At 39.8% G+C, this 18,572-nt stretch overlaps 2 protein-coding genes across 11 annotated transcripts in view; both read left to right on the top strand.

The window, feature by feature from the left end:
- Positions 1 to 18,572, top strand: part of KLHL3 (kelch like family member 3) — a 283,806-nt gene that overhangs the window by 134,715 nt on the left and 130,519 nt on the right. For 3 of the 10 annotated variants that reach the window (XM_047851123.1, XM_047851124.1, XM_047851122.1), the window contains exons 2-3: positions 361 to 485; positions 4,641 to 4,754. The exons of the other annotated variants lie outside the window; for them this stretch is intronic. In XM_047851123.1, the coding sequence (XP_047707079.1) occupies positions 4,752 to 4,754 (3 nt within the window). In that variant the 5' untranslated portion in view covers positions 361 to 485; positions 4,641 to 4,751. The remainder of the gene's footprint in view (positions 1 to 360; positions 486 to 4,640; positions 4,755 to 18,572) is intronic. 10 annotated transcript variants of the gene reach the window in all.
- HNRNPA0 (heterogeneous nuclear ribonucleoprotein A0) lies at positions 10,805 to 12,566 on the top strand. The gene has a single exon (XM_047851157.1). The coding sequence runs from the start codon at positions 11,120 to 11,122 to the stop codon at positions 12,038 to 12,040; it is 921 nt and encodes a 306-aa protein (XP_047707113.1). The 5' UTR covers positions 10,805 to 11,119; the 3' UTR covers positions 12,041 to 12,566.

The raw sequence follows: 18,572 nt of genomic DNA, 5'->3' as shown, positions 1-18,572 counted from the left end.
CTATTTTTATTTTTTCCACTGTTCTCCTAGTTTTATTTGAAAAAATATTTTCTCTGTTAATGTGCTGGTATTATGATAATAAATAACATTTAACTAAAAATGTTGTTTAGATCCTTAATTATTCACAGAAGCTTTATATGTAATCTGAATTCACTAAACAGTTGTAATTAAATACCACTCTTGTAGTTTACTGAGTAGACTAACCTATTCTTTGCTCTATTCAGTATGAATTTAGAAGTGAGGAGGAACCAGATACCTGAAGACTCAAAATGTATATCGTGTATGAATGTTACTTCTTTCATAGGTCTTAGTATAGAACACTTTACAAATGAAATCTCACTCAGTATTGTCACTCTTTAGGCTGATGGAAATTTGATCTCATTGCACAAGTTTTCTGTATAAGTGAGGAAGAGAAGATTTATAAGTTGCCCACATACCCGACTCTACTACAGGCTGAAACTAGAAGGGGAAGATGGATTTAACAGGTAAAATTAGAAACTTGATTTTCATATTGATTTGATACATGCCTCATGGAGAGTAAAATATCCAATATAAATTTGCTGAAGGAAATATTCAAAAAAATTGAAATTCTTACTGGACTAAGTAAAAATAGTACATTAAAAAATGTGAGCTTTAGAGTGCCTGGATGGCTCAGTTCATTAAGTATCTGACTCTTGATCTCATATCAGGACTTGATCTCAGGGTTGGGAGTTCAAGCCCCATGTTAAGCTCCACACTGGGTGTGAAGCCTACTTTAAAAAAAGAAAAAAGAAAAAAATGTAAGGTTTTAGGGTAATATAAATAGAAGTCAAAATTCAGGGGCGCCTGGGTGGCTCAGTCAGTTAAGCATCTGACTTCAGCTCAGGTCATGATCTCACAGCTTATGAGTTTGGGCCTCATGTTGGGCTTTGTGCTGACAGCTCAGAGCCTGGAGCCTGCTTCAGATTCTGTGTCTCCATCTCTCTCTGCCCCTTTCCTGCTTATCCTCTGTCTCTCTCTGTCTCTGTGTCTCTCTCTCAAATAAACATTAAAAAAAAATTCAAAGCCAAAAGTTAAGTAATTTATGTAATGTTAAAGAAATATAATTCTGTGACCCTCTTATGGAATTCATAGGTAAATTACTAAATCTGGTATTATTTTGCCTAGAGAAATGCAGGCAAGATATGTACAGGCAGCTTTGAAGATACAAATGAGTGAGGTCTGATACACCTACACCCAAATGCTTATCTTCTAGGTAGCTGTATAACACACTACCATAGACTAGCTGGCTTAAATGACAAAATTTTATTTTCTCATAACTCTGGAGGCTAGAAGTCAGAGATCAATGTACTATGTGAGGGTTGGTTTCTGGTGAGACCTCTTCTTTTGGTTTGCAGACAGCACTTTCATCCTCTGTTCAAACATGATCTCTGCTGTGTACCCATGGAGAAAGGGAGGGCTCTTGTGTCTCTCTGTTTATAAGGACACCAGTTGTATTGGATTAGGGCCCAACTCTTATGACCTCTTTTAACTTTAATTACCTCCCTAAAGGCCCTCTTTCCAAATACAGTCATATTAGGGGTTTAAGGATTCAAGATACGATTGTGGGGAGGTACTAAGTCCCTAACAAAGGTTTATGCCCTTTAATTTTTTTTTTTACTTTCATTTAATGGATTTTTAGGAGGAAGCTATGGAAAATGTGTTTAGTTTGTCATGTTTTAGTTTGCATATTCATGAAATCCTTCTAACTGTAGTTCCTGAATCACTTGGAGATAAAGAATAAAAGGTCTAAAGAAGAAGAAGAAGAAGAAGAAGAAGAAGAAGAAGAAGAAGAAGAAAAGTTCTAGAATAAAAGTTCTAAGGCTCTCTTCATTAGATTTTATCTTCTTCAGGGTGGGGCGTATCTTATCCTTTTTCCTTCTGACTTTGCCTTTTGGCCTTCCATTTTTTGGTTTTTCCTTTGTGGCTCTTCACACTGAAAGATTCAAATTTTGGTTCAACAGTGTTCTCTGCTTAGATTGTCATTTGCAACTATGACAATACATGCCCAGGTGAAGTTAAGTAAGCACATTACTGATGTAAAACTGGTAATATCTTCCTTGAAATTTTAAAGAATTTTTAATTTTGAAGTTGAGAAAGATAAAGAAGTTCAGAAGGATATGAATATTTCTTCTCCTACTTATTCTTTTAAAAAATTTTTATTTGTTTATTGTTTTGATAAAGAGAGTGTGAACGTGAGTGGGGGAGTGGCAGAGAGAAAGGGAGAGAGAGAATCCCAAGCTGGCTTCACATTGTCAGTGCAGAGCCTGATGTGGGGCTTGAAATTATGAACTGTGAGAGGTATGAGCTGAAACCAAGAATTGGAAGTTTAACCAACTGAGCCACCCAGGCACCCCTCCTTCTCCTTATTCTTATACCTTATTATTTCTGTTTCCAGTCCATTGCATTTATATTACCTGACATTTTGGGCACAAACTTTTTGTGTGGGATAGTATATAGTAGGCAGACAGTGGGCACTGTGATATCATAAAGTCTCAGTTTTTTCAACTGAAAGATTGGCATAATAATAAAATACACCTCTCAAGATCCGTGTGAGGACTCAGTAAGGTAATGTAAACAAATAGCATCAGGCATTGAATAACATTGATGGTCCAGTGGTAATTATAAGACAAAAGTAGAGATCATGGAATCCTTTTATATGAGTTAGAATTAGTTTATGTAAGAGAGGCTTAAAAAGATAGATATTTAGGGGCACCTGAGTGGCTCAGTTGGTTAAGCATCTGACATTGGCCTAGGTCATGATCTCACCATTCCCTAGTTCAAGCCCTACATCTGACTCTGTGCTGACAGCTCAGAGCCTGGAGCCTGTTTCAGATTCTGTGTCTCCTTCTCTTTCTCTGCCCCTCCCCCACTCACGCTCTGTCTCTGTCTCTCAAAAATAAATAAACATTAAAAAAAAAAGAAGATATTTCTCTGTGACCTAAAAGCCTAATGACAGGCAATCTATGGCTGATAAAGCAGCGGCAGCAGCAGCCTCAACAACTCTAAAACAATTCTCTGACCTGTCTCCTTTTAAAAATTCACTAGTTTGGTGAATGAAACCATGATCTATCTTATCACAAAAGAAGAAACTTAACCCACTAAAATCAGTTGATAACCACATCAAATCAATTCCAACTCTTAAATATCTCTCAGATAATTCATCATTCCCACCTCTGCCTTACTTCTGGCCCTGGAGATGCTAACCAATATTATGCACTGCAGGGTATTCTAAATGGGCTCATTTCTCAAGTCATACCCTACTCTAATCTTTCTTCCACACATAGTTTCTTTCTAAATGCAAATCTTTGTATTCCTTTTCCTTAAAACTCATCAGTGGCATCATGTTATTTATAGAATTAAAGACAGGAGATTTTTCAAAAGACATACATAGTACTTCTGGTCCAGACCCTGCTTACCTTTCTAGACTTCTTTTTTATTCCCATCTGTGGTAGGCAGAATAATGGTTACCTCAAAGATGTCCGCTTCTTAATCCCTGTAATGTATGTCTATATTATGTTGCATGACAAGGGGGAATTAAGGTTGCAGATGGAATTAAGGTTGCTAATCAGTTGACTTTAAAATAAAAGGATTTTTGAGGCACCTGGGTGGCTCATTAGGTGAATGTCTGATTCTTGATATCAGCTTAGGTCATGATCCCAAGGTTGTGGGATTGAGCCCTGCGTTGGACTCCATGCTGAGCATGGAGCCTGCTTAAGGTTCTCTCTCTCTCTCTCTCTCTCTCTCTCTCTCTCTCTCTCTCTTTCTCCCTCTCCCATTCTCTCCCTTTCTCTCTGCCCCTCTCCCCTGTTCACACGCTGTCTCTAAAATAAAATAAAATAAAATAAAATAAAATAAAATAAAATAAAATAAAATAAAATAAAATAAAATAAAATAATTTTCGTGAATTACCTGAGAGAGAGAAGAGTCCATGTCAGAATGATTCAGTGTGAGACTCAACTGGCTGTTGATGGCTTTGAAGATGGAAGGGGGTCAAAAGCTAAGAAATATGGGTTGCCTATAGAGGCTGGAAAAAACAAGTAATCAGATTCTACCCTGTAACTTGTGGAAAGGTACACAGTCCTGCCAACACCTTGATTTTGGCCTACTGAGAGCTGTGTTTGATTTGTGACCTGCATACTATAAGATAATGAATTTGTTTTTCAATTTTTTAATTTATTTTTATTTTTTAAAAAAGGTTTATTTATTTTTGAAACAGAGAGAGAGAGAGGCAGAAAGAGAGGGAGAGAGAGAATCCCAAGCAGGCTCCACGCTGTCAGCACAGAGCTTGATGCAAGGCTCCATCTCACAAACTTTGAGACCATAACCTGAGCTGAAATCAAGAGTTGATGCTTAACTGACTGAGTCACCCAGGTACCCCTGAATTTGTGTTTTTAAGCCACTAAATTTGTGGTAATTGGTTGCAGCAACAATAGGAAGCTAATACATCATCACAATTTTGATGATTTACTTGTGCAACTCCAAACACAGTATATATACATACTATTTCCTGTACTTGGCATGCCATTACCTTTTTGGAGGCCTGTCTTTTACACCTACTTCTGAACTTAGCTTCTTTCAGAAGAATTTACAGACTGGATTTCTGCCCATTTCTGTTCTAGCACACTGTATTTGCAACCTCTCTTGTACTACTTCTTCTCCCAAGACTGTTGAGCTCGTGGAGGCCAGGGACTTTTATCCCCAGTACCCAGCCCTTGAATGAATTAAGTGAAATGGTGAGTAAATGAAAATGGAATGTTCTAAATGCTTTTATTTTAGAAGGCTCATATTCTGGTGTGAGTCTGTGCATGTGTTTGTATTTGGGTATGTGTATTTTAGGGCAGAGATATTCTGAGAAATGTGAAATTGTTAAGTCTTCTGAACTAGTCCATTCAGGCTGTTATAACAACAATGCAGAGACTGGGTGGCTTATAAACAACAGAAATTTCTTTCTCACAGTTCTAGAGGCTGGGAAGTGTAAGATGAAGGTGTTTGCAGATTTGGTATCTGATAAACGCCTGGTTCCTCCTTTGTAGTTGGCCATCTCCTCATTGTGTCTTCATAGGATAGAAGACTAGAAAGCTCTCTGGGGTCTCTTTTATAAGGGTACAAATCCCATTCATGAGAGATCCACTCTCATGTCCTAATTACCTTCCAAAGTACCTCCCCCTCAAAATACCAGCACAGTGAGGATTAGGCTTCAACATATGAATTTTGGGGGACACAAAACATTAAGTTTGTAACATCTTCTGCCTCTGATAATCCACCACAACATCCTACACATCTGGCTGGAAATTTAGTATCTATTGTTACTGGAGTTTTACATATAAGAATTCCAGGTTTATTTGGGGTCAGGAACATGAATTTGGTCCCACGACCAAGGCAGTTTACCTTGCTTTCAAAATAATTCATGACCAGCCTGCATTGGTGCGTGTGTGTGTGTGTGTGTGTGTGTGTGCGCGCGTGCGCAGGGTGGGGTGGATTGGTGGGGCTATATACTTGCTGGGCCACCATTTCCTCCAGTGGATAAAAAGCCAGAAGCTTCTGGTTACTTTTTTAAAAAAAAAATTTTAATCTTAAAAATAGAGATATCATGGACCTATAATATTGTATTATTTTTAGATATACAACATAATGACCTGATATATGTATATATTATAAAATGCTTACAGTTGAGTTAGCATTCATCACCATACATAATTACATTTTTTTTTCTTGTGATGAGGACTTTTAAGATCTACTATCCTACCAACTTTGAAATATGGAAAACATGATTGCTATCTACAGCCACCATGCAGTACATTACATCCCCAGGACTTACTTACCTTGTAACTGGAAGCTTATACTTTTGTCTGGTCACTTCTCCTAAACTTGGGAAGCTATTATTTTTTATACCATGCCTTTGTTCTTTGACATCTCCTCTCATGTGAAGGAAATTAATATAATTCCCTTCTAAAAGCCTACATTTTGCATCCAAGGAAAAGGAATACACAAGCAGTGAAACAAGATACAATTAATATCTCCACAGATTAAATAGGTCTGTGTTTTCTCTTGCTTCAGGACAGTCCCTTTTGACTTTTTTTTTTTTTAAGTAATCTCTACACCAAGCATGGGGCTTGAACTCACAATCCTGAGATCAAGAGTCATATGCTCTACCAACTGAGCCAGCCAGGCACCACAGGACAGTCCCTTTTAACGCCAATTCTTGTGGTGGCTTTTTGATACACTTTTTAAACAAAAAGCATTTATTCAGAGTACTAGTCTTACATTTCCCAAGAGGGGAAGCAGAGAGAGGCAGATGCCTTTGAGTGAAAAATGTGAGAGGAGCCCCAATGATGACATTTTGACATTTTTTTAAATGTTTAGTTATTTTTGAGAGTCAGAGAGAGAGAGACAGAGCGTGAGCATGGGAGGGGCAGAGAGAGGGAGATACAGAATGAGAAGCAGCCTCCAGGCTTCAAGCTGTCAGCACAGAACCCAATGTAGGGCTCAAACTCATGAGCTGTGAGATCATGACCTAAGCTGAAGTTGCATGGTTAACTGAGTAAGCCACCCAGGCGCCCTGACTTTTTGACATTTTAAAAATGTTTATTCATTTTTGAGAGAGAATGTGAGCTGAGGAGGGGCAGAGAAAGAGGGGGACAGAGGATCCTAAGCAGGCTTTGTGTTGACAGCAGTGAGCCAGATGCGGGGCTTGAACTCATGAACTGTGAGATCATGACCTGAAGTCAGACACTCAACCAACTGAGCCACCCAGGTGCCCCTGACTTGTTGACATTTATGCCATTCTGTCAAGTATGGGGTTCAGAATCAGACTTAATTTGGTAAAATAAGTAATGTGATGTTTCACACATCACCATGGTGGTATTAGATTCATATCCAAACACAAGTCATTATTTTTCCTCTATAATATCAATTTAACTGCTTCATAATATTTTTAGCTAGGGAATAATTATTTCCTTATTTTATTAGCTATTTGAGAGAAAGTAGGCAGTTTGCAATTTTTTTCCTACTTTGAGCAATATTGAAATACTTGTAGCTAAATCTTCACACAGATCCTCAATTATTTCCTTAGCATAAATTTCCAGAGGCATAATTACTGGTTTGAAAGAATGGGTCAAATTTTAAGGCTTTTGATATGAGTTGTGAAAGAGTCCATTAGAAAGACTGAAGCTCATCGTAAATGACGGAAAGCACCCTCTTGGAAGGTACCTCGAGTAAATAAAAATGGAACATGTCTTATTTTGCTAGGGTTTCCATAACAAAATACCACAGAATGGTGGTACCTTAAACAATTAAAATTTCAAATTTAATTTTAACTTAAAAACAAAACAGGTGGGGCACCTGGGTGGCTCAGTGGGTTAAGCGTCAGACTCTTGATTTCTGTTCCAGGTCATGATCTCATGGTTAGTGAGTTGGAGCCCTGTGTCAGGCTCCATGCTGACAGCGTGGAGCTGGCTTGGGATTCTCTCTCTGCATTCCCCCTGCTACCCTCCCCCCATCCTTTCTTTCTAGGCATAATTTAGGTACAGTAAAATATACCTTTTTAGTGTGTAGTTCTAGGAGTTGTGTAACCACCATGTTCAATTATGTTACTGTAATCAAGCTTACAAGAGTGATGGAAATGTCTAAATTTCAGATATATATATATTATTTATTTATTTAATGTTTATTTATTTGAGAGTGAGAGAGCAGGAAGAGGGGCAGAGAGATAGAGGGAGAGACAGAATCCCATGTTGTCAATGCAGAGCTCGACAACGGGCTCAAACTCACTAACTGTGAGATTATGACTTGAGTCTAAATCAAGAAGTTGGACGCTTAATTGACTGAGCCGCTCAGGTGCCCCTAAACTTCAGTTATATTTTTAATTTTTGTTTTGTTTTTGAAGGCTAAGGCACTGGTAAGCAAGGTAAAGCCAAGAAACAAACTCAGGCAATTACCTGAAAGGTAAAATAAAAAAATTTTTCCTTCTTGAATGATCTGAGGGGTAGGAGATTGACTACATCATTTAAGTGTTTGTAGAACACTGCTTATTCATCCCCAACTTTACCAATCTACTCTCCAAAAAGAGTGTAACATCCCAATTACCTTGCACTTATCCTGGCTTCATAATGTCTCTCAAACAGGATTGTGTTGCCTCCCATCATCCCGTAAGTCCCTTCTGTGAGTAAGGTTTTTAACCAGACAAATGCGTCTCTGAAGCTTTCCTCGTCAAGAGAAATTAACCCCATAATGGATTCCTAATTAGGTGGTATGGAGGATTATTTTTTAAAGCAATGTAGGACAGACCTGTTACTTTGGAACTTACAGTTTAGATGGGAAAATAAGTTATGATCTTATTCTCTTTCCTTCAGAAATTCATCTTTTACTGTTGTAACTTTGTGTGTGTGTGTGTGTGTGTGTGTGTGTGTGTGTGTGACTCTAAAATTTATTTCTAAAGGTCTAATCTTTCATATGAGCTGTAGTCTTGGGCAGCCCAGAAAACAGTGCCCTATAAATATCCCATATCACCTTAAACATTAACAACTCAGTTCATCATCTCCCCTACTCCCTCTAAAACACTTTCCTTTCTTAGTTTGTCAGGCTGCAATTTTAGTTGTTCCAGATTTCAAACACAGGAATGCTTTTGTTTTCCTCATTCTTTATCATCAGTCAGTTAGCAAATCCTGACATACCTGAATTTTTTTTTTTTTTTTTTTGTAACAAATATGTAATAGCTTCCTACTGTCCTCCTCTTAATCAGGAGCACACTGATCACCTAACAGGCTATATATCATTCTTTTTTCCTTTAATTTACTTATTTTGAGAGAGAGGGAATGAGCATATGCGATTGGGGGAGGGGCAGAGAGAGAGAGAGAGAGAGAGAGAGAGAGAGAGAGAATGAATCCCAAGCATGCTCTGTGGGGCTCCAACTTCTGAACCATGAGATGCTGACCTGAAATCAAGAGTCTGAGGCTTTACCGACTACCATTTTTATTGTCTGCTTTTCCCCAGTAGAATGTAAGCTCTTGTGAGGGCTCTGTTGACTGCCATCCATATTCCCAGCATCTGGTATATTTGTTAGATAAATTGAGCATTTACTATGTACCAGGCACTGTGAGTTTGCATATGGAATCTCATTTAATTTTTACCACACAGGGGAGTGTTTTGTTTTGATTTTCAGATAATAAAACTGGTTACATTTTTTAAAAAGGTTAAGTGACTTGCCCAATATCTAGTGCCAGACTCGTTTTGTTCTCAAGCCTTCAAGCTTATCTATATGCCTTTGCAATAATATTTAAGCTACTTAATCTAAATTTCAAGGCATTCCATAGTATCAAGGACTGTAAACCTATCTTACCAAAGACGGTTTTCTATCAAAAACCTCTTGCTTCAAACTACCTATTGTACCTTGAACCTTATATAGTTTTCCTTTCCTCTTTATTTTGCTCATGTAAAGTCCCTGTAGAAATTTTATCTAGCCTTTGAATCAGAGATGGAGCGCAAGTTCCGCTTTTCACACCATTCATTCCTGAATACTCCAGGATGCAGTGAGGAATTCCTTTTCTTCAGGAAGTACCACATGGTTTTGGGGGCTCTTGGTCATGTAATGTCTCATACTATGTCCCATTCCTTGTATCTTGCTTGACACAAAGGTTCGATACATGGAAGCCTTGGTAATTTGCTTGCATTTTCACCTGAGGGTAGGTAAGGTAGTTCCCAGGGGTGCGCGATATTTATGTAGGATATCCTCCGACACCCGGTTGTAAAATACCTTCAAAAAGCTAACGTTTTTGTTGGGAAGGAAGCATCGCATAAGTCACAGAAGCATAAAACGATGTGTTCCTGAAGTAAAATGAAAATGTCAGCTGTGGGAGTACGCTAAGGGAGGCAGAGCAGGGCGTCGGGAAGGGCTTCAAGGCCGGCCGCAGGGTGGCGGGGGGTCTCGCGCGACGCCGCGGTCAGGAATCGCAAGCGCTTCTAGCACGTCGCTGTCCTTCACCTGGCCCCGGGCTCGCTTTTGCGACGGGCCACGTGCTAGTGTTTAACTGCACGTCGGTGCGTCAGTGAACGGTTAATAACCGCCTTTCCCTCCCAGGCCTCTACCCTCCATCTTTGTGCGGACAGGGGGGCGGGGCGGCGAGGAGGCCAGGTGTAGCGGCCCGGTCGAAACGCCGCGGGTAAATCCAAGCCCCCAACCCCAACAGTCAAGTTTTCAAAAAGCCCGCGCGTGGCGCCCCAGGACGCATCCGTTGGGAACGACCCGCAGCGCGCCCCCGCTCACCCCCACTCCCAAGCCCAGGGCGGGGGCAAGGCGTCGGGGTGGCAGACAGGTCCCCCACACAGGGGGCGCCGGGGCCAGCGCGCACTGGGGAGCGCGCCCGTCCAGCCGCGGCCGAAAACGGAAGTGGGCGCGAGCGGATCGCGATCATTGGCTGAACTGACATGTCTCTCAAGGGGCTGGCGCGAACGCCACTGCGGAGTTGGGCGAGGGGATACGGCTAGGGGAGGGGGGAAAACACTGGGAACAGCCGCGGGGCTGGGAGGAAATGAATTGCGGAGGTGCGCGGGGAGCTGGGAGAGTCCCCGGTCAGGGCACACGGGGGAGCCAGGGAGTGAGAGCAGGGCTGTAGAGGCGGTGGCGGGAGCAGCGCAGGCCGAGGGCTTGAATCGACCGCGGAGGGCGGGGAGTCCGTGACCGAGAGCGGCGCTGCGGCGCGGTAGGCGGGACTAGAGGGAGCCACGCAGGGATTGGCGGGCAGTGCTAGGCTGCCGTACGTCGGCGGTGACGCACGCCTCGGGGAGGGTGCGCGCGCGTTCAGCGGCCTCTTTGTGTGGTGCCCAGATAGGGGAGCGGAGGTGGCGGTGGCGATAGCGGTAGCGGCAGCCCTGGTTGTCTTCCAGTCTCCTCGGCTCGCCGTCTAGCCGGCACCTCTCCCCTCCCTCCCCCTTCCTCTTTTCCTCCTTCCCTCCCCTTCCCTTTTTCCCTTCCCCGTCGGTGACCGGCGGTGGCGGCTCCAGCAACAGCTGGGCCCAAGCTGTGAGGAGGCCTTAGCCAACGATAACGGCGACGGCGAAACCTCGGAGCTCGCAGGGCGGGGGGAAGGCCCGGGCCGTGGAGATGGAGAATTCCCAGTTGTGTAAGCTGTTCATCGGCGGCCTCAATGTGCAGACGAGTGAGTCGGGCCTGCGCGGCCACTTTGAGGCCTTTGGGACTCTGACGGACTGCGTGGTGGTGGTGAACCCCCAGACCAAGCGCTCCCGTTGCTTCGGCTTCGTGACCTACTCCAATGTGGAGGAGGCCGATGCCGCCATGGCCGCCTCGCCCCATGCCGTGGACGGCAACACGGTGGAGCTGAAGCGGGCGGTGTCCCGGGAGGATTCGGCGCGGCCCGGTGCCCACGCCAAGGTTAAGAAGCTCTTTGTCGGGGGCCTTAAGGGAGACGTGGCCGAGGGCGACCTGATCGAGCATTTCTCGCAGTTTGGCACCGTGGAAAAGGCCGAGATTATTGCCGACAAACAGTCCGGCAAGAAGCGTGGCTTCGGCTTCGTGTATTTTCAGAATCACGACGCGGCAGACAAGGCCGCGGTTGTCAAGTTCCATCCGATCCAGGGTCATCGCGTGGAGGTGAAGAAGGCCGTCCCCAAGGAGGATATCCATTCCGGTGGGGGCGGAGGCGGCTCCCGGTCCTCCCGGGGAGGCCGAGGCGGCCGGGGTCGCGGCGGTGGTCGAGACCAGAACGGCCTGTCTAAGGGCGGCGGCGGCGGTTACAACAGCTACGGTGGTTACGGCGGCGGTGGCGGTGGCGGCGGCTACAACGCGTACGGAGGCGGAGGAGGCGGTTCGTCCTACGGTGGAAGCGACTACGGTAACGGCTTCGGCGGCTTCGGCAGCTACAGCCAGCACCAGTCCTCGTACGGGCCCATGAAGGGCGGCGGCGGCGGCGGTGGCGGTGGCAGCAGCTGGGGAGGTCGCAGTAACAGTGGACCTTACAGAGGCGGCTATGGCGGTGGGGGTGGTTATGGAGGCAGCTCCTTCTAAAAAAAAATCTAAAAATGCCTGGGAGTGGCTATAGGGGTAGCTCTTTTCAACAACCCAACTAGGGTCAACTCCTGAGTTCCTTCCTCTCCCACCGCCTTCCCCATTTTGCCCTTGGGGGAGCCGCTTCTATGGCTGCTTATCCTTGGGGGTGTTGCCCTATTTGCCTGCCACCTCTCTTGTCTCTCCCTCTGAAGATGGACTCGGCCCCACATACACATTTTTGTGTTACAGTCATTGATGGACTCTATTTTTTTATTATTACTTGGACCTTGGTCGTTTTTATACTAGCAAAATGTCTTGTTTTAATTTGTGTTTTTTGGGGGGGAGGGAGTGAACTTGCTGATTCTGTAGCAAAACCGGGGCGGGGGTTGGGGTGGGGGGGTAGTTTACTTTGTTGTAAGGACTTGATACCTGGCTACAGCGTTTTCTATGAAATCTACTTGGATCCCATGCCTGAAATTTGGAAGCATATGTACAAAAATCATTTTTACGTTTTATTTTTAATAAATCATTGTGTTTGACCGTATATGTCTAACATTTTTTTTCTAGGATCCATTCCGTACCGTTTTAAGGGATATTAAAAATTTTTCGTGTTAACTCTTAATTCTTGATGTGTACTTAGAGAAACTTTTAAAAGGTCCTTTGGTGGGTTGTTTTTTTGTTTGTTTTTGTTTTTGTTTTCTCTGTTGCCCTTCTAGTGACATGTTGAATTTTAAACCTTACAGGCAAAACTTTTGAAGTGGTGGATGTAGCTTTTTAAAATCTTTAAAGTTTCTGTGCATCCATCTCTTGTACTAAGCGATTTCCTTATCATCTTGACATGGTTGGTCACTTCTTTCTATGAGAATTTACTTCAAAGTATGTACTGTGTAGCTCGAAAGAAATAGTTTGTGTTAAGCATGTGTTTTCATTCATATAAACTGTTTAAAAATTTTCAGATGGCCTAGTTTCATCCCTCTTACTGGTTTGTCTGTAATGAATGGTTACAAATAAGGGTTATATTTTACCCTTAAACTAAATGCATTTTTGTATTTTCAGAGCAGATTTAAACGTTTTTTCCTATAGCTGAACTGTTGTCCTCTTGGAAATCCTTCCCCCCACCTTTGTAGCACCATCTACTGGCAGAATGGCAGTGTATCTGCAAAACAATTTGTTAAAAAATCTTGTTTAGGATAATTGCATCAGTTTTACAAATTTTGCCATCAAAAATCTGTTCAGACTTTGGTTACACATTTTCTTGTAACTAAGATGGGCTTTACGGGAATGTAGTTAACAATCCATATCACAATTGCCCTTTCTACATGAGATTTGAAAATGTAAACTGCTATGCATAGCTTGGGCAGTGGCCCCAAATTGCTATGACAACTAATGAACCAGCTACATGTACTGGTGTCTTAGGTGCAAGTTGTAAAGCAAAATATTTGTGTATTCTGCTTGGTTAACAAATGTATATTTGTAGCCCTTTCATGCAATAGAATTCAAGTTGTTGTTTATAAAAAACAAAACAAAACAAAACAATGATATAGGAGAAAATTGCTTTCCTGGATAGAAATATAGAATAGCAACGTTTATGGATATCACAAATAAAGAATTCAATTCTTTACATGATTGAGTGAGAGTATGTATAACCTGGTGGGTGGCTTCAGAGTACCTATAATATAGTACACTTGATTTGATGTTATGGTAAAATTTTTAACTTGAACATTGCAATTCCAAAGCCCAAATGTATATAGTAAGCTTTCTGAGGGGATATTAATGGGCTTTAAAGTAAAAAAGACTATTTTAGCATTGGCATTTTTTTAATTCTTGTTTACCGTATATTTCTTAATCTCTAATTCTTGTCAATTTTTAAATCTTAATTGCTAGGGTTTTCCTTTTGAGAGCTAGGAAGAAAGGTCAACATTGCTAGGCTAGATTATGGCTGCTCAGTAGTTGCTGATGCTTGCTACAAATTTTTAAGTATACCTCTGTGACAAATGGGATAGATGTTTTGCATATTGAATAAATATCGTCAGATCTTTTGCTCTTCAATGGTTCTATGGTTTCCTTAAATTCATTTTTCACTCTTAGTGAAACACTACATGTGGGCTTTTTCATTTGGTAGTTGAGTCTTGATTTTTAGGTGCGTCTAAGATACAGAAAATGATACGCTTAAAGTTTTCATTATAATTATTACTCTGCCTTTTATTCAGCTTTAGTGGAAAGATCTATTTCTTCTGGGTCATTTGGAACACTCCCAACTTTTGGAGGGTTTCCAAAGTCTAATAAGGTTATCATTTTGCCTTCCCTACATAGTGATTTCTAGAAAGTATAATGAATTATATAAAAGGATTACCTGTTAATTAGACACTTACCTCAAGGTGCTGTTTTGGTATATTAGTAATTCCTTGTCATGTCTTTATCTTTACAGATTCCTTGTCATGTATTTACAGATTCCTGTAATCTGGACTGGTTATTTAGTGAAGGCAAAAGCATAGTGGTATTTAGTTTTTATGGAATTCCTCTTGTCAACTTTTATGCAAGCGTTTTTGATGGTTTTTTTTTTTCTTTTTTGGGGGTAATGAGTTGTATTAAGTCCTTTCACCTATGAGAGCTATCCGAACATTAAAATTTAAGAAAGAATTCATGGGAAGAGGTGGTACAGAATCTAGTCCGTACTGAATACAGTTTTTTTGCGCCATGCTTGAGTCTAATTTGAAAGATTATAAAAAATGAACTTACTTTTTCTCTCCCTCTTGTGAAGAACTTTTGCATTTACAGTATTTTTAGTATAAATTCAGTTGTAATCATTAATTGAATGTTTTCAAAGGTATTTAAAAATTGTTAGTAACTTTAAATTTTAAGCTTGCAGGTGGTTAATGTTCATAGGGATAATTGTAGAATGATAAACTGATTGTTTCCTCCTGTAATTTAGCGATTTTGAACATAGATTTCTTATTTAAATCTGCTTCATGATAAATTTTTGTTTTTAAGCAAGGCTAAAGGATTGAGTTTACTTGAAAATTTAGTATTTATCATTATTTTCCTCAACCAGAAGTGACAGTGTCAGTTATTTGATAGGCTTCTTTACTTTAAGTGTTTGCTTTTCTCAAATCTGAGAATTTGCATTTTATGTTAAATTTTGTGTGCCTGTGTCTTTGCTGACTGAAAGCGGGCTTTTGGATGTTGGATTGATTTGATCAGAATTGCATCTAGTCGGTATATGGATTTTACCCAGAAAGATAACATTTGGGTTAGTCTCTCCCATTTTGATCAACTTACTGAGTGTAAGGTTTTGTTCACTGGGAAATATCCTGTTCTGTTTAAGAAGGCCTGATTTTGTTTGCATCTGAAATAGGGCAACAAAGATTGCCCCTAAACCAGAGTAGGGCAGTGCTTTTTTCTTAATGTCTCATTGCAGATTACTTTGATGTGCCTTTGTTTTATGCTTTCTCTTAAAAGTGAAAATACATTAAGGTTTTTTTCAATAGAAAGTCCCTTAAAAGGTAAAACCTAAGAAACCTGCTTTCTACAATTTGTTACTTAAAAAATTGTTATGTTGCATAACACTTGGATTGTAATTCAAGTTACAGAAAATAGCAATATTAGTAGGAAATAGAAAATACGAAGTTTTATTGACTCTTGGGGCTGGTGTATTTTAAAAATAAATTTATTAGGGTTAAACAAATAACTGGTTATAAATCAAACTAAATGAAAAGTAAGTATTTTACTAATATGAGCCAGTCCTCAAGGATAATCACTCATAGATGTATATTCAGCTAGCTCTTTTTTGTATGCTCCTCGGGTCGACTGTATAGGGTCAACTGTAAATGTTCCATAGTATGGCTTTTTACAACTTAAAACATTCCTTCTTTTGATGGAATGAGGTTTCTTCTCTTGCTGTTAGCAAGAGCAGCAAAATCAGCTTAAGGGAGGTGGAACTTAAATTATTCTTCTCTTTCTGTTATGAACAATGCAGTGATTTTTATCCTTGCAGATATGTTCTTGCTGATCAAATGTGTACTTAATTGGTGAGATGGTTACCTCACAGTTAAACGTGCTAGACTGAGAATGTACCAGTTTTGTGGTGTCTTAAGTATTTGTCAATTCTTAGTATACATACAGAAAGGTACATCTTCCCTTGTGGCTTTTTTAAAGCCTTAGGGTAATTTAGTGAAAACATTTGACTGAAAATTTTCAAAGCTAGATTATATGTGACATAATAGCTAATGACCTATGAGGACCATTATATTGCTATCTTCCCTTTTTGTTTTCTCCATTAGTTTTTACTGCAGAAATGTTTACCAGTTTTTCCATATGATGGCTATATATATTACTTAGGACATTTCATTACTGTCTGAAAAAATAAGAAAGGTACCACTGATTATGTTTGCTATGTGTCTTGTGTTAAGTATTTTATGTGCATGATTTATTTCAGTCCTTAGAATAATTCTTTGATGAGATCCTGTTATCTCTGTGTTATGTATTAGCTATGGGCTTACCTAATTTAAGTAATTTGCTTAAGATCATGTAGCTATTGGGAGCAAGAAATAGGCATCTTTTCCCTTATTTTTAAAAAGCATATTGTAAAGGGAGAAAAAAAAATTGCTCCTCCCATTTTCTCCTAATGCCTGGATAACCTGTGTTAACAGTCTACTTCTAGATCTTTTCTTTGCATAGCTTGCATAGCAAGATGAATAGTTACATATGCATATATCTGAATTTTAACATCAAAGATGGTCTTCCATATTTCTACACGTATCTTATATGACTCTATGGTGTGCTATAGTAAAAAAAAACACACCATAATTTATTGATTGGCATGTTTCCAGTTTTTCTTCTCATAATTTAAAACTTCTTGCAAGCCTTGTGTTCCCATTTAAACATTTAAAAGCAGAAAAAACAAGTTTGGGAGCCTGGTTGAAGCTGTTGGTTATACTGGTATCCAGATAGTTCTCTAAGAAATCTGCTAGAGCCTTAAAAGGATTTTTTGGATATTTACAGTCCTAACATTTTCAATTTTACTTCTGTCAACTTTCCGCCCAACTTTGTGTTTCAGTTTTTTTGTGAGAAAGTTGATTAAAAAATACGTAATTTATCTCCATTAAAAAAAAAAAAAAGCCTTAGTGCCCTTATATTCTGAAGGGACTGTACGTTAAGGTTTGGGATTTTATAGCAATAAATAGGCAGTTTATTGTTCTTTACTAGTTCATTCTACCTAAAATGTGTAGCATCATATTTTAGTTGTGTGTGAATAGAGATTTTTCACTGCAGAAATCGCTTTTATAAAAGTTGAATTTTAAGTGATTTGCTAAGTACTTCCTCAAGAAACTCTGAGAAAGAATAGGAAAGAGCAGGTGGGAAGTGGTATACTGGGAGAGATTTACTCTGGATCAGAGGTGGGCAATGCCCAAAATCTCAATTTCCAGTTGAAATGTGAATTCAGATCTTACTATTTAACCTTGGTAAGTCCACTTAATTTCTTTTACTATTTAACCTTGGTAAGTCAATTTATTTTCTTTGGACTTCTTTTTCCTGTGATGTGGAGACTAATTGCTTAGATCCTTTCCAATTTCATACTCTTAGTTTTTAGTCTTGTTTGGTAATTATTCAGTAACAGCTTTGAAGAGGAATCTTTGGATGAGTTCCTATAATTCATTAAACAATTTATTGGACATGACTTAGCTAAAAAGTAAGGATGAGCCCTTGCTCACAACATGATACCCACGGTTTAGTTTGGGTGGTGGGAATTTAAACAATTATGATAGAGTGTGAGCATTTTAGTCAGACATATAAGCAGTAGTGGGGACTTCTTTTTGTGGGTCATTTCACTGACCCACAATGTTAAACATGAGAGACATTTGCACTAGTTTTGTCATTTAGGTTGAGTTGGTCAAGGGCATTCCACAGCTTAGACCAAAATGCAGATCATGATGTATTGGGCTGTTGACATTTTTTTCTTGCCATTACTAGACCACAAAGACCTTAAAAGCACATCATCTATTTTTTGAAATTATTTTGCATCATTTTATGATTGATGGTTTTTGTGAAGTATTGATAGCAAAATCAGCTTAAGGGAGGCAGAACTTAAAAGTATTCAATGTTAGAAAACCAAAACGGTTGAAATATTAAGTGGGAGATGATAATCAGTGCATATTAATGAATCTTTCTATAAGGAGTACAATTCATATTTTGAAGACCCCTTTTATTAAGGTAAAGTTAGCAGCATCCTTACCATTCTTGCATTTTCATCTTGTAAATATCTTTCCAATATTTTGACTTATTAGTTGATTTTAAAATATAATTTTGTTAGAAATAACTTCTACAGTAATTCAGTTTCTTTTTAATTCAGTTTCTTTTCTATAAGAAAAGTTTCTTATAGAAAAGCTTCTTATAGAAAAGAAACTGAATTTGCCATAATTGAAAAGTTATATGTTCTCTAAATTTGATTTTTAAAACGGAGTTAATATTTGTATAATTTGGGGGGAGGCAGTATTTGAGAAATAAGTGGGCATGAATTATTAGCCTCAAATTGAATTTGACTTTAGCACAT

The sequence above is a fragment of the Prionailurus viverrinus genome, chromosome A1 (genome assembly GCF_022837055.1).
Source record: "Prionailurus viverrinus isolate Anna chromosome A1, UM_Priviv_1.0, whole genome shotgun sequence".
NCBI lineage: Eukaryota > Metazoa > Chordata > Mammalia > Carnivora > Felidae > Prionailurus > Prionailurus viverrinus.
This window is presented reverse-complemented; position numbering and strand designations above follow the sequence as displayed.

Coding starts and splice junctions, on each gene's coding strand:
- HNRNPA0 (XM_047851157.1), top strand. CDS start 11,120: ATGGAGAATTCCCAGTTGTGTAAGCTGTTCATCGGCGGCCTCAATGTG.